At 39.2% G+C, this 27,086-nt stretch overlaps 1 protein-coding gene across 2 annotated transcripts in view; it reads left to right on the forward strand.

Moving 5' to 3' along the window:
- Positions 1–27,086, forward strand: part of Epac (Exchange protein directly activated by cAMP) — a 53,328-nt gene that overhangs the window by 20,726 nt on the left and 5,516 nt on the right. For both annotated transcript variants that reach the window (XM_065483696.1, XM_065483697.1), the window contains 6 exons: positions 9,028–9,183; positions 17,781–17,841; positions 22,991–23,109; positions 25,884–26,097; positions 26,375–26,561; positions 26,634–26,779. In XM_065483696.1, the coding sequence (XP_065339768.1) occupies positions 9,028–9,183; positions 17,781–17,841; positions 22,991–23,109; positions 25,884–26,097; positions 26,375–26,561; positions 26,634–26,779 (883 nt within the window). The remainder of the gene's footprint in view (positions 1–9,027; positions 9,184–17,780; positions 17,842–22,990; positions 23,110–25,883; positions 26,098–26,374; positions 26,562–26,633; positions 26,780–27,086) is intronic.

The following is a 27,086-nucleotide window of genomic DNA, read 5'->3' on the forward strand; positions in this document are numbered from 1 at the left end:
TGCCTCAAAGTTTACCATCCCCAATGAGTTTAGCCTTTCGATGTGCAGGGCGTCCACTGTTTCTGGGTTGTGAACCTCGATGCTGAAGAACTCAATCTTGAATTCGCTGTTCATCCAGCACGTGATATCCGTAACGGATTCTCTCGATGGCTCGGTGTAGCGCTGCACACTGTACTTTCTGATGTTTTCTTCAAGATCAGGGTAGCCCCTCTTGTTATTGCACCTGATGGGATCATAGTCATGGAACAAAGTTTCCAGGCTCAGCTCTGCCGTGGAGACAATCGAGTGGGTCGGCGCACTAGGCGCACTCGTTGCCAGGCTGAGGAGGCTGAAGAACAAGACTGCGGACATCTGCATGGTGACTGAAGTGTATGGCCAAGTCTTACTTGGTCAATGCAATGAAGAGAATTAATTTCATCGGTTGATAGAACCTTTTATACTTTATTCTCGGTCGCCCCTCTTTTACCGCAAGTGCGCTGATAACTAAGAAAATGGCTACTTCAATGTTAACTTTTACGGATGTGTATAAGTGTGTGTTTTGCTTTTGAATGTGAAAAACTACGCATAGTGGTAACATCCGTGTATAATTCAGGATTTTGATGTTTTGAGTTGAATGCACATCCTTTTTTACACTTACGCGGGTGGTTTTACCAATTTGTTGCCGGGGGCTCGTCGAAATGCGCCGAGGATTTTGCGTGCATTTTAGGAAATTCGGCTACTATTTTTTCATTAGGTTTGATTTTACGGTTAATGTCTCCCTACTTAAATTTAGAAAGTTTTTAATCCATTTGACCCCCAGGGTGGCTACAATTTGAACCCAGCACAATGGAGGATTTTTTTGCTTTGCAGGTTCTGTGGATAAGTTCCGACAGGCCAAACAAGCTCTTGTCCAGTAAGAGAACATGCGAGAGGATTTTTCTCTTCGATTACTATCAATTTTTTTACTACCCATGTTCTGAGTCGTAACCTTTTGTCAAATTTCCTCCTATTTTTAAAGAAATTTAACAGCAGTGATTTTCAAGTGGTCAAACGTTGAAAACAATTCTTTTTGATAATTTGAAACCAGAGTATATAATTAAATTTTAACTGTGGTTAAAAAGAAAATTTCGGTATAAAATATTCATTTTAAATATATTTTTAATCAGCAAAAATGACGTATATTTTTACCGAATTAATCAGTGGGAACAAATTGATTTCTTCTCGCTCGTGCATAGGCTGCGATATTAACTTGTGGAAACCCGTATACACACTTTTAGTATATCCGATTAACCGTTCCTAAATCTTGCAAAATGTGCGTGATTATATTAAATGTTTTGTCAGTGTCATAGATGCTTTTAGGTGGCAAAGGATTTGAGAAGTTTCGTATTTAAAAAGGGTACATATTTTTAATTTGACCCTTATAAATTGATAATAAATTTGTTTACTTGCACGAATGATTGCTCTAGTCGGGATAGTTAAAAACATTATGTTATGCACACATTTCTTTTGTGATTCGTTCTTATTAGCTGGCTTGAAAGAGCGTGGATGACAACTTCAAAATAAGTTCACCCGATTAACTGCAGCAAAAATGTCGACTTCCTTCAGGCAAACATATAGGCCACGACTTAAATTTGTCATTTTTTAGATTTGGTTTTTTGGCTTAATGTAATCCCATTAGAAAATTTAATCTGATAATATATTCTCCATTGAGATACTTTCCATGCGAATTCTTTTTTTTTTCTTGAACCTCTACTCAGCATTTACCGTGGGCTATGAGCTCCCTAGGTCCCAATAACACCGCCGAGCGGATAACATGGAACATGGGGCCCGAGTGGCCGTAGAGGAGCTTGGGCCCAATGTGGCTATCTTTCGCCTCCCTTCACTGTGGGATTTTATTGAATCGCCAAAAATTTGTCCCTAAAGCCGTTGGAAAGGTGCGAAAACCATCAAGTGGCAAGTCGGCGCCTGGGCGCTTCCCAGCCCGTTGAGCTATTTTAGCATTTTGAGTCACTTATAACTAACCACATTTTGCCATCTCTAACATTGGGCAGCCAGTATTAGATCCCCGAACTGCTCAAATATCTCCCACTACTTTGACACTCCTGAGAATGCCTTAACAATGCGAACCAACGGGCTGGTTCATTTATAAAATTTCAAATTTTAAAGGCCAAAATCAATTTGTTTGAGGCCCCATGGTCCTTGCCCATTGTGTGTATGGCTATTTTATATTTTACAGAGGTTTTATTCACTCAAATGAAATGTAATAATATTTAGTATTATCCTTAATAAATATTTATTGTAATCGAAAATGGTACATACATGTGGGCATATCATTTTCCAAAAGGCGTGACTATATAATTTAATTTGGCTAGAAAGCACACAGTTGAGTAAGCAGCCACCAGACTTAGAACGTATTTCAACTAAAACGCTGAAATAATTGTTTATAATGATTTCTTGCGCAGCAAGCGAGGGAACAATTCCACAATTTCCAAACCACAAAAGGAGCGCAGTGTGCGCACTTCGATTACCTTACAAGCATGGTTAATTTCCGACTTAAAACAGTCTTAACTATGAGTCGATTCACAACTTTTTAAATACAATAATAACATTGAATAAATTACGAGACCAGAATGGAACACAATTGGCAAAAATTTTTCGGACATTCTATTTTTACGAAACTTGAGGTGGTGCTCCTGTTTGCAAAGTAGCCGCGGGTGCAGCATTCGGCGGTAAATTCGACGATTTTGCGGTCCTCTTTGCTTTGCTCATCCCCGACGAGTTCAACCTTTCGATGTGCACGACCTCTACTTCATCTGAATTATTGCGAATCTCGAAACTGAAGAACTCAATCTTAAATTCGCGGTTCATCCAACACGTGATATCCGTTATGGACTCTCTCAATGGCGTGGTGTAGCGCTCCTCACTGTATTTTCTGATGTCTTTTTCAAGGTTGTCAGGGTAGCCCTTCTTGTTGTTACATCTGACGGCATCGAAGTCTCTGAACAAACCGGTCAGGCTCAGCTTTGTCGTGGAGACAACCGGGTTGGTTGGCGCGCTCGTTGCCAGGCTAAGGAGGCTGAAGAACAAAACTGCGGACATCTTCATGGTGATTGAAGAGTAAGGCCAAAAGGCTTACTTCGAGGACGCAGAGGAAAGAATGAAATAAATCGTGTAGAAAAACTGCTTTTATACTTTATTCTGTCGCCCCTCTACTACACCGCAAGTGCGTTTGATAACGAACAAAGTCTTTTCTCAATGGGAACTTGCGCGGATGTGTAGCGAATGTTGTTTTTGAATTACTACGCACAGTGGTCGCATCCGTGTTTCGTTCAGGATTTTGATGTTTTGAATTAAAAACAGATAACTGGCATACATCCTTCTTAAGCACTGTAGCGGGTGATTTTACCAATTTGTCGGGATAAGCTTCATGATTCTCCGTTGAACTGGAGCCTGGAAATTTTGGAAGCATTTGGTCCGTAAGTTGAGGTTATATTGGCCTTTTTCCTTTGCGTTGAAGGCGTAATAGAAAACGGGGTTTGGTAGGAATCTTGAAGGACCCAGCAAAGTGGAGAAACATTACTTTTATAAATGTTGATACTCACTTTTTTAAAATCGCATGATACCTAAAAATAAATGAAAAGGTGGATAAAACAGTGAGAAAGGACACAATATCTGCCAAAAAGCGTGATAAAAAAAATCCTCGCCGTGGAGAGCAAAGTCGAAATGGCACACCTTTCAAAGGGAAGGAAACTGTGACGCGTGCTTGCGGAAATCCAACATATTTAGGCCGAGATCAGTACAATGGGTCGTCGCCGCGGTTTACACGTCCCAGGGCGAGCACACCATCGCGCCGAGATCCGTCACTCCTGCTGCGAAGAATAGCTAGAACCTGTGGTTTGCGCCGGCATAGACAGCCCAATTTTTTTAGTTTTTCTAATACTGTGCAAATTCTAGTATGTAAATTCTATTTATTTAAACAAATGATATGTATAGATAACGTTAGTTGTATACGATTTGTGTTTAATAAACTATTGATTGATTATTTAGTTTTTCTGAAGGCAACATGACTCGTTCGTGCCGCGGAAAAAGTCCAATCTATACTCTGTCACATTGTAAAGAAATTCAGCGTGACTTTTTCACCGACGGTAAAATTGTTCGAATTCATTATTGTGGCAAAACTATATTCTGACCGCAGTCACGTTTTCAGGGTGACGTCAACTTCAATTTGAGCCCCATGATGTAAAAAAGTGAATTCGAACAGTATTACCACTGGATATTTTAAAATCTCCACAAGGAAGTTTTGGAAGGTGCGAAAACGGTTGAAGGCATGAGGTGATCTCGCACCACACTGAGTTGCGGCAGTTAGTGTGCAAACGCAAACCTCAGGTAAATTCCAATCCTAGAAGAATTTTTTGTTAGAGGCCTCAGCTAGCCTGTCAAAATGTTGAAAAAATTGAAAAGTGCGGCGTAATATTACTATGTGATGGATTGTTTTAGCATTTTGTTCTTGTACTGTTCGTCATTACTTGCTTTCAAATTTTCTTTTATATATATTTTACTGTATTTGAACCGATCAAGAATAAAGTAAAATATAAGTGCTGGAGAAAATGACCATTTGCTAGTCACGACAACCGTCAGACGCCACTGCCAGCCCGAAATTCAGCTATTGAATTAACACGTTAAAATTAAATATAACTTGAGGTTATAGTTCGTTTGGAAAATATTTATTTATAATTTAGGGAGCAAGGACGTCCGTTTTCTAAACCAAAATCGCATATCCTTGTTTAGCGGTTTTCGCACGTAAAGCTATTTAAAAAACTGCTTGTTGTTCTGAGTTTTTTTTCTGATCGTGCATATCCTTTTGTCAAATCTGAATTTGAAGAGAAGCAGCAACAAAATTTGAATTAATCAGACTCCAGACTCAGGTTGATGAAATTAAAGGTTATTTTAACCTAATTTAAACAATTCCCGAAACAGTGGTATTGAATGATTTTGGAAGAGTCCCAGCACACTGTTTTGAGTCAACATCAATAGTTGAATGTTATTTCAATCGTGCCAGATAATAATAGAATCATAATCCAGCAAGATTCGCAATTTTAGTTAAAGTTTATTGTATAGATATAAACGTTTTTTCAGTCATGTTCCCCGTTTGGCTATACAGCAAAATCACATATATTTATACTAGAAAATACAAATGCGAGAGCACAGCGGGCAATAACATGCAAATCTGAGCAAAATCTATTCCGACCGGCGACGAAAACCGCAGAACCATCCGCAAGAGAGAAAAATGGTTTTTCTTTTGCAGGGCGTGCTAGTAAATCCCCTGGATTAGCTTCGCATAAACGTGAGGGATCAACGTTAATGCGGTGATACGCTTGCGAGCTCGCAGAAGGAAATCCACTAAGCAGGAATGTTAAAAAGTACGTCATAAATTATCAAGATAAAATACATTTAAAGCCGAATTTGCACGTGAATGCGTCAATGGCTGCCGAGGAAAATCCTGTTTGGTTTTCGAGTGCTGTCTGGGTATACATAATATATATGTATATTATAAGCGGTCAAGACCTGCAGCAGCTGCTGGCCGCACGCGACAGGAAACAAAGCCGTTCAAACTCCCAAAGCTGGAGAACACTGCGAGCCACTACCGCGAATACCACAAACAACTATGTCACTTGAAGACTATTTTTTGGCCTAGGGATTTACTTCCGTGACCCAAGATTTCGCTTCCGACAACCGACAGACAAATTCAATTAAAGGGCGGGGAGAACTTTTCTCGGCGCATGCGAAAAATCCTAGTAATAAATTTCTGACTTGTGAAGCACAAGGGAGAAAAAACAAAAATTTCTCACCCGATCGGGTTTTATTTAATACAGATTAAAAGCTTTTCACTTCTTTTGCCGATTTATGCTATGATTTTAAGATTAATGATTTCGCAGGAAAATAAACAACCAAGATCAATAATAGCATTAAATTTTAAGATTTTTAATGGATTCGCTTTGAGCTTTCCAAATTAAAAGCTTTAGGTAGCACACCATAAAATTAAATTTTATCACTGTTCTCTCAGCACTTTTTCCTTCGTTCTTGTTTCTGTATAGTGTGATACAATTAATTTAAATAAATTATAAAATAAACCACTCGACCAAGTAGCACCATAAAAGTCTAGGTACTCCATATATGGCTATAGTCCAAGTTTTTGTTTGGTAACTCTCCCTACCTATGCTTCGTGGTTGAAAAATGCGTCGTTACATTCGTTAACGTAACAGCTGTATTTGAATGAATGTGCGGTCTTCATGAATGGTTTACTCTCCGGAACTTGCTTGTGGGCTCCCGCGTTATATCTGACGCTTCTGAAACTTCCTAGAGCTGTTATTTACGTTTTTTAAGTATTACCACTTGCTATTTTTAGAATAATAGCAATATGAACTCATTGAATGAAGAATAAGGTCAATTCCGCTCCCATTCTTTACCACATTAAGCCTTATTAAAAACTTGTTCAGTTTCAACGCGGCACCCGATTATTTGGTTTTTTCAGTGAACGGCCTGTTTAGTTTTGATTAGATTTCATTAACTAAATTATTTTTTGAAAAGTGATTTTTATTGCTTTTTGTTACGCATAAAAGCCACCACTTACAGAATTCTCTGCTATCTTCTAAATCATGCTTCATACTATTTGAATCTCATATGAAGGAATTAGGGTTGGGAAAATTTGCCGTTTCAATATTTCAAAAATGTACTCGCACCAACACTCATATCATTCATTAATTTCTAACTCACGCGATTGCTATTTTCCAGAATAATAAATACGTAGTCACTCTATTATAAAAATATTTCATCTCACGTAAAAGTTATTATATATTTCTGGATCATTTTTCTCTTGGGGAAAAGCTTCATTCAAGGTTGGTTATATTCTTGAGAGGAAAATGAAAAACTTCATCTTTTTTGAACTTTTAAACTTTAAAAAGGAGCTAACAAGTTTATTCAGTACGCTGTCGTCCTGTCAAATAGATTAACATCATGCATCTCATCTTACACTGTTTTCGCCAAATTTTTCTTAAAAGTTGATGGAATTAATGCAATTTCTATTACATCCAGTGGTTGGTGTTTGACATTTTTTTTTTGTCAATGTGAATGCAGTGAAGTTGTACTTATACAGCGGTATTTTGCTAGCTCTATGCCTTGCATTTGCATACAATAATAAACGCAAGAATAATAATTAATAGCAGCTTGATGGCTACTATCCCGCTGCACCTAGAACTCAACGGTTAACAATGATGCAACTAGCACACGCGATGTAGGCCACCCATCTGATTGTCAGTGTGTTAATCACACACCGCGCGCCGTGTTCATTCGCGGGGCGCAAAGGCCAAAAGGCGGCGGCGGCGTCGGTCGGACTGAATTGCAACGTTCGCAGCCCCCAGTGCGAGAACTGATCGGTCAGAGAGGCCAATAAAACGCAGATTTGCGGCGGCTGTCTGTGTGTATGTGTGCATCCCGCTTTGTCCAGGCCAAGACAGGCGATCGATTTCGCCGAGCAGGGGTTAACCGTCGCGGCGCCGCTTCTCATTACCATTGTTGTTCCCTCGGCCGACGCCGTTGGGGTTGGGGGTGGTGCGTAACGTGCCCAACGCGTCTCGCCTGAGTGTATGTATACATTCACCGGCGGTGGTGACATTCGATCTGATCGGTAATGGAGGCCAATGTTTGCCAAACGTCAATCCGCCGCCGTTATGTTTGTCGCCGGCAAACTTTGTCTTTATTGCACCCCTTTTTCGGCCCTAAAAGCTCAACGTTAAATACGTCGAGGCTTGTTAAACACGTCAAATTGGCAAGCAGAGCGGGTACGCTTCTTTAATGATGATGCTGTGTGCGGAGCTGCGGCCTCGAGGCTTACTCGCAAGCTTAGAGCAAAAGCAGTCGCTTCCAACGACTAATCAAAGTTAAGGCTTTGACGAGGGACCATCCTTGATAAACTTATTTCCAAAAGTTCTTTACTCAGCTCTTTCTTCAGCGTCACGTAATTTAGATTTTGTGGGAGTCACGATTTTTGTTTAGTGGTGCATGTTAGCCGTGCTTGTTATGAAGTAAATACAATATAAATCAAAATATATATATGATTGTTATTACACAGGTCAGCAAATCAACTTTGTCCTGTCAACTCTCAAAAACAATATATAAAAAAGCTTGATAGGGAGGTTAGAATACAGTTCTGCAGTTCTTTTTTTGGTTTTAATGAAAATTAATCATGCTTATAAACCATTCACCTTATAATTCCGGAATAGTTCGTAGTCAGGTAGAAATTTTGGAATGCAAAATTCATTCTCTGTGCTTGTAACAGCTATTTCAACCCTTTGGGTCTCATAAGCAGATTCAGCTTTGGGTACCGGCAAACCATAATTTCCACCACAGGAAATTGAGAGGATATGTTGGTCTGCTGGCCGATTATGATGGGCCAAAAATCTTATTACCCTCCATTAGAATTACAATATGGGTAGCAGGATTGTCGGATTCTAATATCCCTAGATACAGAAAGCTTTTGACTGCACCCTGTTAAATAACGCAAAAATAATTTTTCAAGCGCAACGCTCACTCTCACGGTAAAAATTCCTTTATTTCTAAAATTATATTTTTTCAAGAGATATGAGAAAGAAATTCGTTTTTCTATATCAGAACGAAGTAAAGCAGGAATAATATTTACAAATTCACATCTGCGATCAAATAAAAGAGTTTTTCTGTGGCAAATCTTTGTTTTTGTCTTATACATATTTGTAATAGAAGACAGTTTACAAAAGCTTTCGGTTACACGCAATAATAAATATTTATATACACTTGCCTTGAATTTCACCTCAGTCACTTCAATTCTTGGGCTGACTGTCAGAACAACATTCGACATTATTTTAAATTCTATATGTTCGTTATAAATACGCTTTCACTATTCTTGCAATGGTAAAAAACATTTCTGCTTTTGGAGTAAACGCGGTCCTTGAAGAATGTATGTACTTGGAAAATACATTCGGCAGTTCTCATAGAGGATGATTTCTTAATTTGCAGGGAGTCCAACAGGTGTCCATCAGGCGGCTGTCGACGGGATCGGTTTTCGGCGGCGACAGCATCGTGCTCGGCGTGGTCCGCGACTCGACCGTGGTGACACAAGAGTCATGCGAGCTCTTACGCGTTGAGAGTCACGACTTCACTTCCGTCTGGCAGGTAAGACCAATAAGTACTGCGTTTTATCTTATATTCTTAAACTCGAGTGGCTGAAACATACGAGGCACTTTTGGACTTTATTAGTTTTGTTGCGCACTGATGTCGAAACACCAACGATAAAAATATAGGAAAGGAAATTATAACTCGATTAATTATTTAATTAATTTCGTTCACAAGTTCCGTGATATTATGCGTGAAAATATTTAGATCTAGTTAGGAAGTTTATGCAACATATTCATGTGAAAAATTGCTTTACAAGGCATATTTCCTATTGTGCAAGGTGTATTATGCAGTATATTTAATTTATTAATATATAAATAAATCGTTCATTTTTACTCCTGCCTCGTCAGATTTTAAAAGTTTCAATTTTACTTCCAAGCCATCAGTTACAAAAAATATCGGAAATGTACAATCGTATAGCGTAATATGTGATGAATATCCTTATTTTGGGCGATTCTATTTGAAAATATTTCATTAAAATAGGTATTTAAATTTAGTGTTTTTCCATCCATGGCAGTTTCCTTTGGTCAAATTTCGACCGCAAATTGGTTGCTGAATTTTTTTACGCTGAAAATTGATTTCTTCTATTAATTTGCCCACAAACTGTGGTGGAAAGCGGCTTCCGATCTATATGGTTACATTTCCTTCTTCAACACTCGTAGTAACCAAGTAAAACGAAAATTTATTTTTACAGCGAAAGTCATAAGTGAATGAATCATTCAAAAGATTTAGAATTTGACTTTTTTTGCTTCTGAACTTCATGAAAAAATCAAGGATGTATTGAATTTAACAGTCCAAAATATACAAAGTTTTTACCCTGATCAAAAAGTCAAGTTACTTGGAAAATACGTAAATCCCCTTTTCCGGGACATCCGCAAAATCAAAGAACTGTGATGATTTGCGTTCGTTGCTGGAGTGTACAGGGTTTGTTGAATACAAAATTTATGAGCTTTCCAACGTACTTGTGTACTCAGTGTATTATACATATTCCAATTCATATCTCTGTTGAAGTTGGCTCGGCATGCTGAAAGATCAATAAACGCACTGCGTGCTGCCCACTGAATATATGAAGTTGTCGGCGATGTATTGAACGCAATGTAAGGAACAATCATCGAATAGACAACTTTTGAAATCAATTGCAAAAAAGCGTTCACGACCGAAAAGCATGGAAAAATCGGATCGGTGGAAAGGAAATCGCAGAAATAAAAACACATTCGTTGAAATCGTCGAGGGATAGGTAAAAATAGGCCAAGTTGGACTTATCTGTCCATTTTTTCCGTCACTCACTAATTTTGCCCGATTTCTCGAGGAAATGTGAGCCGAGAGTATGAGAAGATTTACTCGAGATGAGCTTCGAGCGAGAAAGGAAATTGAAGGCGCGCGTTCTCCGGCAATCCGTGGGGAAATATAATGATGTCCGTTCCTATATCACACGTATGGTTGGAGCAAACGATGAATTATTATATTTTTAATCCAGTTGAGCAAGCAGGAGCTACAGAGCCCCCGCAAGAATGTTTTTCTTCTTCTTGCTCGCCCTAGAAAAATTAATTGCTACGTGTTGTTTCCCTTTTCTGGCCGTTCCGCGAAAAGATAAGCGTTGGATTTTCTTGGCTTGGTGCGCTGAGGGTTGCAAATGCGTTCGTAATTAGACGCGCGTGAGCATCAATTTTCATTATTTCCAGCTTCTCAAAACATCCTATCGCTCTGGCTGTCAGGTGTTTCATTTTCATTATGACGCGTATTCGCATTGTGGTTGAATTTACATTTTCACTTCATGCAAATTAGTTTCGAAGTTTAATGGGGTTATTTTTTAACAGCACTAACGAGTTATATTGTTTGCGTTTCAAATTGAGTGCGTCCTTTTCTTGCTTGTATTGAATTTAAATTTAGCTTTTTTATATTATTGTTTGATATTTTTTAAATGTTGAAATGCTGCCGGGTCACATAATAAATTTCCTCGATCAAATGGAGTGAATGTTTGAAATCGGTCTGGAGTTCTTATATCAGGTCCCATTAAACTAACCGAAACTAACTATAAAATTTTAAATCATAATCTCCATTTATTTGCTTTTTCATTAAAATCATAACAACAGATGGATGTTTTTAAAAACGGCTCAAATGAAACGGTTTCTGCACAATTTTTACCATTTTTAATTAAAACCCTTCCTTTTATTGGAGCGAACCCATTTTTTATATATGGAAAATTAACATTGTTAGAAAAAATGGGGAAAATGCGCCAAACAAAATGACAATAAATAACAAACAGGAACTGCTTACACGCACGAAAAAAAATTAATCATCTGCCTCACTTAACTTTGTCGCGTCATATAGTACGTCAAAATTTGTTTTGTAGGGTTTGCATGTTATCAATGAATAGGCGCTTCTGAAAAATCCAATAATTTTTACGCAAATGGGAAAACACAAAACGTCGAGAGATAAGGAACGTGCGAACAATTAATACAGTAATAAGAACGTCACTTATGCAATATCTTGTCATGGGAGTCGCGCGGGTTGCAAACTTCAAATCTGATGAATGAAACCGTTGTTGGCCATTTAGTCAGAGAAAATCAAGATCCAAGAGTTTACTTTGAAAATCGTTTAGTAAAAGAGAGCTCTAAAAATTTTCAACCATTTGTTTTCAGGAAGATATCTTTAACCGACTATTTTTGAGCCGAGGAAAATTTTAGTGAAGAAAAAGAAAACAATTCTTCTGAGATATTGTAGCTTTAAAATCCGTGTTTTACGCTGTTCAATTTTAAGATCCAACAAAAAATTTAATCACTTCAAACTCGGAGGCAATTGTTATTCCAAATACTGTGATAAACAAATCAACTTTTACCATTTCCTTGACAGTGAAAAAACAATATTTTTCTAAGCCACGAGTAGAACGTTGATCTCTTTTATTTCTGTTGTACGCTCTCTGTGTTCAAAAAAATATTCATTTATTCAGTTGCAATTGAAGTCAAACAAAATCAAATCGACCTAAAAAGTGCGCATTTTAATGAGGGTTGAACTATTAAGTCAATCAATTGTGCAAAATAGGGGAAGTAAAAGGCATGCACTGTCGGCAGCAGCGTCGAAGCAGGAGCCGCTTTGATCAGCGAGTGCAACGGCTTGATTTGCACTGACTGCAGATTGTTATCGGCATGGCACTGAACACACACGCTGAGTGGTGTAATAACGCGCACACACGCGAGCCAGCGATTCGGTCTTGGCAATCAGGCGAATCACTCACACGGCCGACGAGTGTGTTTTGTGTAATCAATACGCGGTGGCAGCGAACAGCTATGCAACCCGATCCACTTGGCCGTTTCCTCCCAGAGGGATCGTGTTCCGACTTAAAGCCGCAGCTTTCGCCTCCGCGCTGACTAAGTCAGCCTGCTCCAGCATACTAGCTTCAGAAACTAGGAGTCTTCATGAATATATAATGTAGCCAATTGAAGTGGTAGATCTTCAATTATTTTTGTATCAGACCAATTGTAAGACCAAGGTGTTTTTGGTCAATGCCCTTTTCGTAGTGCAGAATGCACTGTTTGATTTATTAAAAGAGATGCTTAAATAACCTTATCTGTTCCAATTTTTTAAGATAATTTCTCAGAACTTGTCTCCTCAATTAAAATTAGCCTCTATACTAAGAAAACTTTAAAAATATTTGGGAACCAGTCGAACAGGAGGTCACCAAAGAAATTAATCTATTTGGAATTTAAAAAAATCTGTTTCAGCTATATATTAAGTAAGTATTATTTGGATAAATAGGCTGTAGTGTATCAGACGGCTTCTAATATGTAAAAAATGACACGAGAGCCACATGTTTTTGGGCATGATTTTTTTTATTTTTTTTATTGCTCTTTTTATCCCTGTCCGAGGACCGGGAAGGGCGCGCACTGCACTAGCACGAATGCTGAAACCCGGGTCCCAATAATACCGCGAACGGATAACATGGGCGCACCAGGCCGCACAGGGACCCAGCCCACTCAAGGGCCACTATATAATTTTTAATATTCCACCGACAGCATATTGGACTGTTAGGAGGTAAAAACAATTTCGGGGCTTCAAGAGCAGAAAATTTAGGTTTTAAAAGGTAAAGAGAGAACACACACACACAGGTTTATTTTTTTACTGAAAAAAACTCAGTGTGCAAAATTAGCTCTGGACGGTTGCTTATTGATGAAATCGCTTGTGGGGGGAAATTCAATGACACATATACGTTCTCTGTTTTGGACTCGATCCCGCAGGCCTCATCAACAGTACTGCACCTTCAAAACAAAATTCATAACCGCAGTATCAGATGCAGAGAATTCTGAATCAGCGATCGCCGGACACGTCCGGCTTTGCCCATTTCTGAGTAAAATCGAAAAGAGGATGGGAATGACGAAATCTTGCCAACCTCGTCACTTGCCCCCTCCTTCTCTCAAGAAAGTATCACCAGCTCGAAAATACTATCCATAGTAATGAAAAGCTGATTTCAAAGAGAAATTCTGCTTTTCCTAATATGAAGGAAAAATCTCTTGTACCTTTCTGACGGCTGCTAACTGCTGCCCTATTCAAAAAGTATTCTAGGCAACGTGCCTGAGAGACCTTCTCACACAAGAAATATATTTTTTCCACACAGAGTAGAACCATTCAGTTTTTCTTAAATTTTAACTTTGCCCCATACGTGCCCTCATCCTAAAAAAATATAACACATTAATCAAAAATTTATATCTGTTTATAATTTAAGCTAATTTAAATAGGGTTTGAAAATCCTCCTGAGAGTATGCCGATAAAATTAAAACAGAATCACAACGAGGAAAGGATTTAAGTTCCCTTTTTGCTCTCTCAAAGTGTAATTAATTACTTTGTGCCGCTGGAGGCGGCACTCATACGCTAGTTAATTATTCAATAGGTTGGCCCCGGTGAGATTATCGCAGCCGAGTGGTGTGCACCCGCCGAGTCGAGCCTCCCCGCGTATATTTGCATGCAGAGGGTGGATCCTTGTACCGGAGAACTAATGTGCCTCGCGTCGCTACTGGCAGTTTACCCTGCCAAACGTAATTGTATGAGATGGGGACCGGCTCTGCTAGTTTGAATTCTGAAAGAAAACGAAGAGAAGCTGCGGCGTAGCTAAATTATGTCGACGTTAATGAGTGTCAAGTCGGGACATTGCATGCGCGGCGGCGCGAGACGAGAAGCAGCGAACGGAACAGGTGGTTTTCGACAAATCGACATGAAAGCTCCCCAGGGTTGAACTCATGCGTGTAGCTGAGCGGGTTGCCGGGTTGTAAGAAGCTTTGCGGAGTATTGTTGCCCCTTTTTGCTATGATGTAATGTGTAATTGAGTTCAACTAGTTTAGGCACTGAGCTCATGTTATTCATACCAGACGGTGCTCGAGTATTTATCAATACTGCAAAGACATAAATAATCTCATCTTTTAGTAGGAAACGTTAAAAAGATTTAAATTAATTAAAATAGACTTCATCCCCGTGGACATCAAAAAGAGTTTTACTCCTTTATTAGTTTGTGACTTACATTTTCCTCATGACGTAAAGCACTAACTACACCGCCAAAACTAATTAGAGCTTAAAACTTTTAGATGGTCTTGAGGATAAAGCTTATTAAAAATGTATGTGAAAAATTCAACGTATCTTATTTTTTTTAAGGAAAACCATAATATATAAATATAACGTCTACACCAGCCATTAAATTCTTATATCCCAAAACTGCTCACAATTATCAAAATTTAGATAAATATTTGCAATTTGGTTTTAAACCAAATCATGGAATTTTAATTCATCATATCCGAATCCGATCAATCCTATGTTTGTTGTATTGTAGTTAATTTGGTAGAACAAAATTGGAATACTTTTACTATTGTTACACCTATATGTATATGTAAAGCATTATTCTTTTCAAGTTTAAAATAGTATGTAATGTCAAGCCCGTTGGCTCGCGTTTTTAAGGCATTCTTCTCAGAGTCAAGGCAATCGGAGATATACATATTAGTATTTCTCGGGGGTCTATTACTGCGGCTGCCCAGCAATCTCAGAGATGGCAAAAAGGTGGTTAATTAAGTGACTCGTAATTATAAAAAAGACTGCTGGGCTGAGAGGCACACCGGCGCCGACTCACCACTTGACTCGATTGCTTTCGCACCTTTTCATTGGCTTTAGGGACAGTGGCGTTTCAATAAAATACCTTGGTGCGGGGAGGAGAAAAGATGGTAGAATTGGGCCCAAGCACCTCTTCGGTGTTATTGGGACTGGTGAGCTCATAGAAAACTGGAAACGCTGAGCACAGGTCTAAGAAGAATAATAAACTTAAGAAAAATATCAAGTTTTAATTATTTTAGCTCACTTTTGTTAGAAAAACTGCATTATTTCCAACAAAATGTAAAATCCTACTGTATTCACGTGTCAAAATTGTGCCTTGTGCTAGTTTGCAATTTGCGCATTTCAAGAAAGCAAGCACCAGAACCTCAAAACGTATAAAAATTATTAAAAAATTAAATGGTTTCAGCACCTTGATCTCAACTCAACTTATGGGTTTTATATTTTTCAATCAAGATTAAATTATTGCTATTGCATAACGCGACAAATAATAGAAATCCCAAGTGTTAATCGATCAGTTTATTTTTGTCACCGCAGGTTTCGGTGATGCTCCACTGATAATCTGCGTGGTTATCTGTAGTTGGCCGTGCGGTCTCTCCTGCCGATTCAGATCAGCACAGGGCAAACAAAGCGCAGTCCCTGTGCACTGTGGCTCTTGCTGATAAAGATAGAGTTTTGCCTCTGCGGTCGTGTTATATCAGCTGCGACGCGAGCGTGCACCGCGCACGATAAATGCCGCAAATAATGTAGTATGTACAAAGCAGATTGCGATCCTGTGACTCACTCGCTCTCGCGCACTCTGCAAAATGCCTCAAATTTTGTTATTGTTTTCGCCCCGACCGGAGGCGTTGCGAAAACTTTGCGTTTTTTATTTGCTCCGTCGGCGCGAGAAAGGAATCTTTTGATTGACTTGATTTACTGCATAAGATAAAACTGGTTTTATTACACAGTGTACGCGGCGCTGATCTGTGTCGATCAAAGTCCTCCTTTGCTCTACATACACGTACAATAATAACAGTATTTGATCGGGTTATTATGTCAAACCAACTTTTCACCGTAATAAAATATGTTTTCAGTGCGTTTTTCCTTTAAAATTTATAAAAAAGCCGAAATTCTGAAAATATCTTGCCACTTTCCAATCTCCGATAGAAAGAAGGATCAACTATATTAACTGCAAATCAAGTCCTGTTTTTGCGACAGCGAAAGTAAACCTGGTGCTTTCCCGTTTGAAAATATTAATTTTGAAATGATATTTGGCCAATAAATCATCAAAATTTAGAGTTGAGAAGGAAGTTTGCTACACAATTCAAATACTATTAAAATTCAATTTTACAACTACGTCAACCACAAAACAAGGAAAGAGAGGGTGGAGTGATACCTTTCATCTGGATTGCATTCCCAAAGGCCTTGTGCACATGTGCTGTCAAAGCGTCAAATAAGCAAAATAAAGTCGAGCAAGGTTATAATCAAAATGTTAAAAATTTCGACCACTCACGCGACTTGTGGAGAGTGAAGAAAATATCTTACTGCGCTTTAAAATTTTTACACTTTCTATCTGTATCACAGAAAGTGTTTAGGTTAGATTTGCTTCGTTTATTGATCAAAATTAAATTGGTTTTAATATGGTAAGGTGAAAAAATCTTTATTGAATTAAAGGATACATTTTCTTCTTTGTTCTTAAAAAATTCAATTTGTCAGGCTTTGAATAAATTACACACATGAACACCCTGCGAAAAATTTTTTTAAATCAGCAGATCAACACTATGTTATTTTAACAAGTGAATACAACTCAGACTTCTTTCTCACTGTTTTCAAATTTTAAATCTAATCTGATTCTGGCGCTTACACCATATTTAAATAAGCCACGAAGACATGCATACGAAAATTAATATTAAAAATTGCAGTTTCAAGATACAATGCGGTAAACGTGAAATGAAGAAAAATAATTCATTACTAACAAAACAATATAGAAAAAGACATACTAAATTTCCTAATTAAAATCGAGAATTTTGTCTACCTGGTATCTACGCAATTTTTTGTTTTTTTGCATCGGGGTTTTTTTGCAGCTCCGTTCGAAATCAAATTTCTTGTTTTAAGGAATCACGAACTTCGGCGTTTAAAGCGTTGGGTTAGTTCTCGAAAAGCCAACCTTGCCAGTTATCAGGTGCGCAAGGTCGGCCGAGGCGGAACGTCGAAAGGCCGCTGGCACTGTTTCAGAGAAGTTGTTGATAGCGACCGGCGCATGTGTGTATGTTTATTATCTATACCTTGCAACAATGACGAGCTGCCGATTCTAATTTGACGGGGGAGGAGGGGGGACGGCGGCCGAACGAACGGACGGACGGCCGGCCGAGAGCGAGAGTTCGCGGGAGTCTGAGCGAGTCTGTGAGCCGGTGTGAATGAAGCGGCGCGACAAGGCCCAACACAAGTTCGAAATCTGCCTCGGCTACCCGTGTTTCAGCCTCGAGTTGAGCCCGAATGCGCGCACCCTCACCGTCTTCTCTTTGCAGCGCAACAAGGAGGTGCTCGGGGACCTCGTGACCTCGGCCACAGCGGCCCGCCTCAAGAATGGTGAGTACATTTCACACCCCCGTGCGCGCGAGTTTGCACCCCGCTGCAGATAACACACGCTCGCCTGGCAATACATCACATTTTCGGTGTTTGTATTGCGACAGGCTAAGCCAACTCTCGACTAGAAATCCCTGTTGACGCGGTGAAAGGCGCTCGACTTTGCCACCGCCTTTCTAACCGACCATTTTTAAATTATATATTTTTGTTGGAAAATTGCATTCGCGAATGTTGTGGGAGAGTGCTAAGCTGTTTGCAGATTGTGCCGCAAAAAAATAATATTTTCGCAAATGTTAGCATTGAATTTTTCCAGAACGTGCAACAAGTTGCGTCCAAAATATGAAACGCGAAATGATTTCATTTTTTGTAACAGTTGATAAATAGTAAATTAATGCCCGTTATAATCCTAAAATGCATAACCATCTTCAAAATAGGATGAAATTTGAACAAAATGAGCCTTGGGAATAATTTTGATTTAATGGAACTACACTAAACTTGCTCTGTCTGATTCATATTAAATACTTTAAAGGGGCATTTACCCATAATGCTCTAAGCCTCATATTTTCTTTAAACGATAAGACAGAGAAAATGAATGGATTTATATTGCCTCATGACTCATGCCTATTTTCTTTGTTATCTCTGATGATTTTTAAAAATAAATCTTTCAAGCCCAACCCGTTACAAAAATAAATATTTATGAAGAAACCTCTCAACTTAAGGAAAAGGGTAAATATTTCTAACCACAGTTTAAACGTCCGCAACTCAATTTCCCCAATCCCATTTCGAAAGTAAATGGAAAGAAGGTTGTACTTTCCTGCCGTGCATATTTTCCACAGCCCTCGGGAAGGGAATTGTTACACCGGGTGGGAGGGGGGTTGTAGAAAGCCCAACGGAGGGTTGTGAAACGCGGTGGCAATTAATTTTCCAGCGTGCTCTCTCTCTCTCTCTCTCTCTCTCTCTCTCTCTCTCTCCCGAGGAGAAACAATTAACTTCAGCCGGTGCTGGGTGCCCTGCGTCCACCTCACAGTTCTGTGTTTCTTTACCCTGCGCCTTTGTTTGGCCAGGCAGGCGGACAAGGGGACAGGGGATGCGGTGCGTATGTACGAATAGAATATGCCCTGTGTGTATGAGCGTTAATTACTCTCTTTCTCTTCGTCGCCGCCTGAGCTGCGCGCTCTTATCGCGTCCCCATAAAACTTCACCGGCGGCGCACTTGGCCAATTCTTCCGTCCTTGCGTAATTTTCTGCATCGTTCTCTTTGCAATCCGCGTTGCATCAGACTTGCAGAACCTTTCCCTTACTGAAACGTATTATCGGACTTCCTTTGAGTAAAGAAAAAAAATTCAATACTGAGCACGCTTTGATTAAGGTTTGCTTTTCTCATATTTCGATTAAATCTGCATGGGAAATAACTCTTTCATTTATTCTGTTCCCAAATTGTAGTGAATCGTGAATCACCCTTTATCAGCTCCTACACACATCTTATCTTAAAAGTTCTAAAATGTTCTTACTCAAGCCGCACTTTTTTATCAAAGCAGCATTTTTATCGGCGTCATAAGTCATTTGAGCCTGCTTTGTGTAGACAGGTTCTTCGTTTTTTAAATACTAAAAAGCTTATGTTAATCTGATTTGGAATAAGAAGGCATTAATTTAAATTATTTAATTTTTTGGCTCATGGTCCTACTGCCCAACTCGGCAGATATTTTATACAACTTTCGCTGCAGATTGAATTTCTATGATATAAAACGTTTTCTATAAATTCTTAAATGGAATTTTGAGCTCATTTCCCGTTTCAGATTTTCCGCAGTCAGCTCATATTTTTTTCCATTTCACATTTATCTTTCCTGTTCGGCTTGAATTGCCGTTTTTAGAGCTATTTCCTCGTTATTAAAAGAGACGAGAGTTTGTAGAATCCGCTTTTAGAGCTCTCCCCATTTGTTATTCAATTCAAGCACCTGACTATGACGAAGAATGAAAAAACCTTTGGCATTTTCAATGTATCAAAACAAATAGTGTCAGCTTAAATAAAAGCCGCGGCCTGACGAAAGCGGGCCGTGCAAGGCGGGACAACAGTGAATGCAATGAAGCGGTTCGCCCGCGCCGTTGGTTCGTTTGTTTGTTTGTTTTCTTGTCGTAATTGCCGGCGCTTTATTTCGGCGCAGTGCGGCGTGTCGGCGGCCGCGATTGCACTCGGTGTTTTGCCAAGTAACATGCTGACGATACCGACAGCAGCGTGCGTATCGAGTTTGTATGGGTGGAGGATTCGATTGGAAAGCAGCCCTTTCCTCGTTTGCACTAGCTCTCTTTGGTTTGTCTGCGGCGCTCGTCCATTATGCACCTTGAGTGTATACTCAGTAGAGTACACACTCGTTCAGCTGCGGTGATTAATTAAAAGGACTGCCGCCGCCGCCGCCCGCTACCCGCCGCCTGACGCGGAACTTTGTTTGCCAAGTGTCGTTCGCGTCCTCCAACTAGACTAATAATAAATCGGCCTTCGCCGGCAAATCAAAAGAGAAGCTGATTGATGCTCGCTTAAGAGGATTTGCTAATTACCGGACTTAATTCTGATTGATTCTGATTCGTGATGACAAATCTCTCGCTCTCTCAGCATCTTAACGACTCGAAAACGTAACTTCCAATCACTTTCCCTGAGTTTTATATTTTATAAAATAAGTCGAAATGGAATATGTAATGATTAAGACTTATTTGATCTCTGCAATTTTGAAAGTTTTGTTTGGACTTCACTATTAATTTTCCTCTTATATGAATTTCTGTTTCATTCTTCGACGAATTGTGATGCTTGATTTCCAAGCATAAAATTCGAAAATAACTTTTTTTCTGTAAGTCTGTCATTAAAAAATGCCATTTAATTTAAGTCCTGACTAAAAGCTGTTGTACACAACTTTGTGTTTAATAAAATAGCAGTCTCCAGGTTTCCCTTGCTCAACCATTTTTAATTTTCAAAGAGACGAGTTCTGATGGCAGAGAAACGTTAAGAACACCAAATCAAGAGAGAACAATATTTGCAGTAAATTTTCATATCCACCTAAAAAACTAAGCTTTAACGTTACCAAAAAAATCTCGCAGTAAAAGGAAAATAATGAGTATAATATATTTTCTGTGGTTTGCGATTTACACACAGGTATCTTTTCTCTTCAAATTTTATTATGAACTTATCTTTCTCAGAAGAGTCAGTCGTGTCATCGCATATCGTGGATGTGATTATACTTCTGTACTATATAGTATGATTTCGTTACATTTTTTTCTCTTTTGAACGTGTCACTGAAGAACTCGATTTCATAGCCTAAACAATATATCAGATTTCTCAAAGCAAGCATGTACTCTGCAATTAAATATTAAGAATCAGAGACAGTACCACAATTAATAGCTTAGGTATTGAGCAAACTTGGCTCGGCAAGCTCAAAATTTCCATTATTAGAGGGACTTAGCTGGATTTCATTTTGATATCGCATGCCGTCAGCCGCACTTTTACATTATTTAAATTAGACTGCACGCATCTGGAACGACCTGAAATTTACGCACTTTGGCCACCGCATAGAGCAATTTGAATAAATAGCTCGTCTAAACAAAGGAAGTTGGCGCTCTTTCGAACTAAGCCCGACGTTTTGCATAAATTCGAGCTGAATCATTTTTCGTAAGCGGCGCCGCTCTTATTTTTCATGCATGAAAGTAGAGGAGAGTGCATCGATTACGCCTCATCCGCATATATATTCTAATTTGGCCGCGGCTCTGCCAACTTTTCTGAGGCTGTGCTCGGCGCCGGGGGGAGCGACGTTAATTTTCATAAGAGCCCAAAAGTTGCGCAACGCGAAAAATACGGTCGACATAGAGCTTTTCACGCCCAACCCGTCTGAAAACGAATTCTTTTTCGTTCTAATTAAGAAGCGACGACCTCGGCAACGAACAAAAGTGACGCTCTTCCTCTCGCTCACGCGTCATGCATGCGGGCATTTGCATAAAGATTGAACCACTAATTTGCATTCGGCGCCCATGGATATTTTTTAAGCTCGAAAGGCGCACTGCGAACACCCTTTCGGTGATTATTCAGATTGCTTAATTCGCTCTCAAATATTGTGCGGAGAGGCAAGGAATGGGAATGAGGGATGAGTTGGAAAAAATCGCTTCACTCGACTTTTCAATCCAATTAATTTTTTCTTTGGGATAACTAGGGTTGAGAAAAGTTTCGAATTCTGTATGTGAATGTTTTATTGTTTGAAAAAGAGTAATCAGTGTGAGAATTGAAAGAGGATCAAAGCTACAAAAACTCAGATTTTGCCAATTTATTTGATACTTTACAGCGCTTTTGATCACTTTAGTCGTGAAAATTCTTGTAAAATTAAATAGGATCCCGTATAGACAGAAATCAACCCCTTTTTGAAAGGCACACAAACTTTGCAGCCACTTTTGAAAAATGAATGTGCTTCGGTTTAATTTGGGCGTTTAATTGAGAGCTTGTTTAAGCATTTTTTCGAGGGGTTTTCAGCACAATTTAAAAAACTTCAGCCCCCATTTTCTAAAAATTGTGATGTGGTTTATATTTAATAGTAAAAGTATGGTCCATGAGTTTCATCTAAAATCAATAATTACTAAAAGAGTATATTTAATTATTTAATAAATTAAAACATGCAAAGCAATCGGTAAAATTCTGACCCTCCTATCTGTATGTTTTGTTAAAATGTCAAACATCCGCCGTGGAAAGGTAATAACTGATGTCCACAATTAAGAGTTATGCTTTTTGTAATCAAATTGAATCTCCCTAAAGGTTTTGTGAAATCCGATTTCAAAGTCAACACAAACTGAAAGGCACAAAAGTTAATTACATATTTTTTGCCTTTCCCATTATTTCGCGAATTCAAATGAAACCTATCGTTGCCAGAAATCAATTAGCGTTCCGCCCTTTCGGCTACAAACGCACCGCCACTGTAAAATTGTTTGCTCTTTCACGGCCGGTTAGCCTTGCCTGTGTTGTGCTACCGTAATTCACTTTGCGCATCCCATTTGCATAGAGATGCCCTAATTTAGCGGCTCTCTCGCCCGCTGGCGTCCGCGCCTCCCATGTCGACGACGCACACGCACCACGTGTGTGTGTACGTGCGAATTAACGACACGGCTTCTGCTCTGCTCGTTTCAGGCTACGAGACACCACCCCCAGGAGGAGGCACTCCGCAGCACAGGAAATCGTTTGCGGCCGCCAGCCCCGCGGAGAGCCCCGTGCCGGCGTGCAGCTCGCAGCAGCAGCCCCTGTCGGAGGTAAGCAAGCAGGTTCGCTCGCGCGTCCAAGAGACTCGTAACTTTTCTGTTGCTGCATGCAATAAATCGATACGCGTGCAAACTGCAACACCAGAGCCGACTTTCGCAATTGCTCATTACCAATGCAGCAAAATGAAGACGGTCGACTGTTTTTTTTTCACTTATGGAAACTTGGAAGCAGTTTACAACGAGTCTAACAAGCTGTTTCAACAACCTCTATAATTTGTATCCATCGGCTAAAGACAGTCATTTTTTGTTTAACTTTTTCCAACGCTCTCACCTCACGAAATGAACAGAAAGATGTCGGTATACTTGCTTTTTTTGACGGAAACACTAACGTTTTATTAAATTTTTAATTTTCTATAGTTCCCAAAATGCTCTTGCGAAAGACGGCCATTCCGAGAGCTTCAAACCTATGAAGCTTTATTTTAGTCAACCATTTTCACGTACATCTATATATTATTTTAATAAAATTGTCTAATTTAATATACGTATGGTAAAGTTACAGTTTCTGCCAGGTTACACATCTCGCCAGTTCTCACGAGAATCCCATGTAAAATTAGGGGTGGCGAAAACTGTAACTCGGCGGCAAAAACTGTAACTTTTCCATACAACAAAAAACGTTTTAGCTGAATTTTTCAAAATTTTAATGGTCTTTAGGAAGATTTTACCTTCATATTTTGCAATTATTGATGGTTGCTTTGTAAAAATAATAAAAAATGATGGCCGATTGTTGTGAAACAATTCGTTGATAGACTTATTTATTTTTAAAAATGTAACAGTTCATGTAACGGGTAAATATTTACAAAATTGAACATCCGTAATTATAGCTAATAGAAATTTTCCACATTTTGATGCAAAATATACTATTTGTTAACATAGCATTTTTGAAGAGTTGAAAATATTAGTGGAAAATATTATGAATGAATTTATTATTAAACGCATAGTGGAAAATATTGTTCTGGTATTTTTTTCAGGAAGCTAGAGAAAAGTATGGTATTACAATACAATACCGAATTTCTTGTTTTAAAATTTGTACATACATTATTACTGTTCAGGAAAGACACTTCTAGCCGAAAACTTTATTAAAAAGGACTATATCTTGCTGAGAGAGAGTTTCAATTTTTGCAAATCTGAGATCACAGAGTGCAGATTAGGAGCTAAACAGTTAATAAAATGACAGTCCACATTTTTAATATTCCAGTTCTTGAATTGATGAATTTAACCAGCGGAAAGTGACACATTTCGTGAATAAATAAAATAAAACAGCTCATAGTTCAGTCATCTTTTACATCAATCTGTTCTTCTTCCAAAACTCGCATTGAGCTACCTACAAAAACACAAAATAAACATGAACTATTTCCTCGCTTTGACGTGCGAAACTAAAAAGTTATCGTTTTCGTTTACTCCCGTGTGAAGCAACAAAGATAACAACAGCAGCATGAATGGGACTGAAAACCTAAAATGATATATTTGAAAAAGAGACAAAGTGACTTTTAGTCTTCAACTCAATGAAGTTAATTTGCTTTATTAGAACAGCATCATCAGAGCGGTGCTTGTTGAGAAACTAATTAAATTCTTGGCTGTTGAAAGCATGAGATTATCAAACGCCTTTTGTACGATCCCCTTTACAAAAGATGTTTGTGATAAGAGTTTCCTTTCATCATTATTCTGGGAATTTGGGGCGATATGAGCAGCGTTTTCTTCTGAGCGCGAGGTTCGTTTGAAAGGTAGCTTTTTGCGCCGAGGCTGTCGCCTCTTTCGCCACGGAAATAATTGAAGTCGCTGGCAGCCTCTAATGGAAAGGCGACACCGTTATATTGTGTGCGGCGGTGGTGGTGGCTCGTCATTAAAGCGCTGGGCGAGTAATTGCATGCCGTGATATTAAGGGATGTAAGTGTGCGGCGCGCAGCTCCTTTCACTGCCACGGGAAGCGAACTGAAAATGGTCGAGCTTGCTCTGCGAGAATCATCCTGAACGCAACGTGCAAACTTTGCTGCTGAAATGGTGTCGCTTTACAAACTGCTGATGGTACTTTTAACTGCAATTTCTACTCATAATATAAATTAAAACGGCATTTATCACCCTGCAAGACACTTAAACGGGAAACTTACTTATCCCGCAGGATAAGACACGCTGCGAGAACGGTAATGAATTTGCAGCAATGAGTCAAACTGGGTAATTAAACCGATTTAATTTGACATGTTGGGTGAGACAATTTTAGAACTGTTGGAAAATTTTTGAATTTCAAGCAAACTATGAAAGAATGTAAATTTTGGCCAGAGAATGTTGCCTTGCCTTATTAGGTGTGTGCCGTATGGACTCAAAGCAGCTAAAATCGCGATAATCGTACATGGACACATGTGTAATGATTTTTTTTTTGTACTTTTACTCATTCTACTCCAATAAAATGGGTGTTACTATTTTAACCCAATTTTATCTGATAAGGGGTGGAATTCGCGAAACAGGTGTAAGGTTTTTTCGGAAGGATAAAATCATTTTTAAAATTGATTTTTCTATTGTAATTTAAAATATTCATTTTATATTTTTTTTAATGGTCTACTAGTTTTTTAGCCTTCACTGAGTTAAGTGCTTTGATGCACGCCTAAATAATGTTTTTGCAGAATGACTGGAAATAGATAATTTCCGTTGAATCATTTTTGTTTGATTTTTTCACTCCCATCTAGTCAGCCGTCTCCTAAAAGCTCCCAAAGTTTCGCTTTTATAACTACAAATATAGTACTTCATTGACAAAGCATAAATTTTTGTGTTAGAATGGCTCTCGAGCTGGCTGGGTGCTACACACGTTGCTGCAGTTGAAGGCTCCTGGCCTGTTGAGGGAGCGGAAGTCGTCGACGGGTCGCGTGCTGCGAAGATGCGCCGCCGGCACCGACCTGGTCGAGTGGCTGATGACCATCGGCGTGCACAGTAGGCAGCAGGCCACTGCCATGTGGCAGGTGCTTCTCGAGGAGGGCGTCATTTCACACGGTGGGTCGAAATCTCAATAATGATTTAACCCCTATTTCACCACGGCTATGCAACCTGTGCAACAGGTGTGACCGACTGGTTGCATAATTTACTCCTTCACACAAGACTGTCTTACTTACTTAGTGGATGCTTGCCACATGATTTTCTTTTCCAAAGTTGCTATATAGTGCTTAGTTCTAGACATGATTTTATTGATAAGCATTTTAATGAAATGAGTATAGAAAATAATGCTCCTTTTAAACAAAAATAATGATAGATTTGCGTTGGTCGCGTTCAGTTTCTCGCGACCAGCCGTTCAAGGACAAGTTCCTGCTGTACCGGTTCTGGCAGGACGACGAGAACGGCGCAAGTGTGGCGCCAACAGAGGCTGACGAGGCCCAGGCGCAGGCCGAGCTGAAGGATGCGTTGGCCTATCTGACACAGAAGGCACCAGACGCGATGATGCGGCTCATCTTGAGGAAACCGTGAGTCTCTCTTTGTTTTTCCAACGCTGACTCACTTAATCTGACTGGCTTTGTTTGCCCGCTTTGTGACAGAACGCACGAGAGAACCTCGGACGACTTGGAGACCATCTACGAGGAGCTGCTGCACATCAAGGCGCTCTCGCACCTCTCCAACTCCGTCAAGCGCGAACTGGCAGCAGTCATCATCTTCGAGTCGCACCAGAAAGCTGGCACTGTTTGTGAGTTTTGTGTCAATATTTGGTTGGAAAAAATGATAAGAACAATGGACAGTTGCTTTTTTGATTTTGCTGTAAATACTGCGGACAAATCGTCGCCGAAAACTCTCCATGAGAAATTAATTGTTTCTGTTATGCACTACAACTTAGAATAAATCACAACTGGAAACTGCCTTTTTAACTCTCCAATTTTAATTATAGAGAAATTATTAATAATGCTTTCAAGAAACGAGTAATGCTTTTCAAAATAACATCAAACATTATAATTCATCAAAATAGCAACGGCCTCTTAATGTCATTTGAGAAAGCT

Source organism: Cloeon dipterum, chromosome 3 (genome assembly GCF_949628265.1).
Source record: "Cloeon dipterum chromosome 3, ieCloDipt1.1, whole genome shotgun sequence".
NCBI classification, from domain to species: domain Eukaryota; kingdom Metazoa; phylum Arthropoda; class Insecta; order Ephemeroptera; family Baetidae; genus Cloeon; species Cloeon dipterum.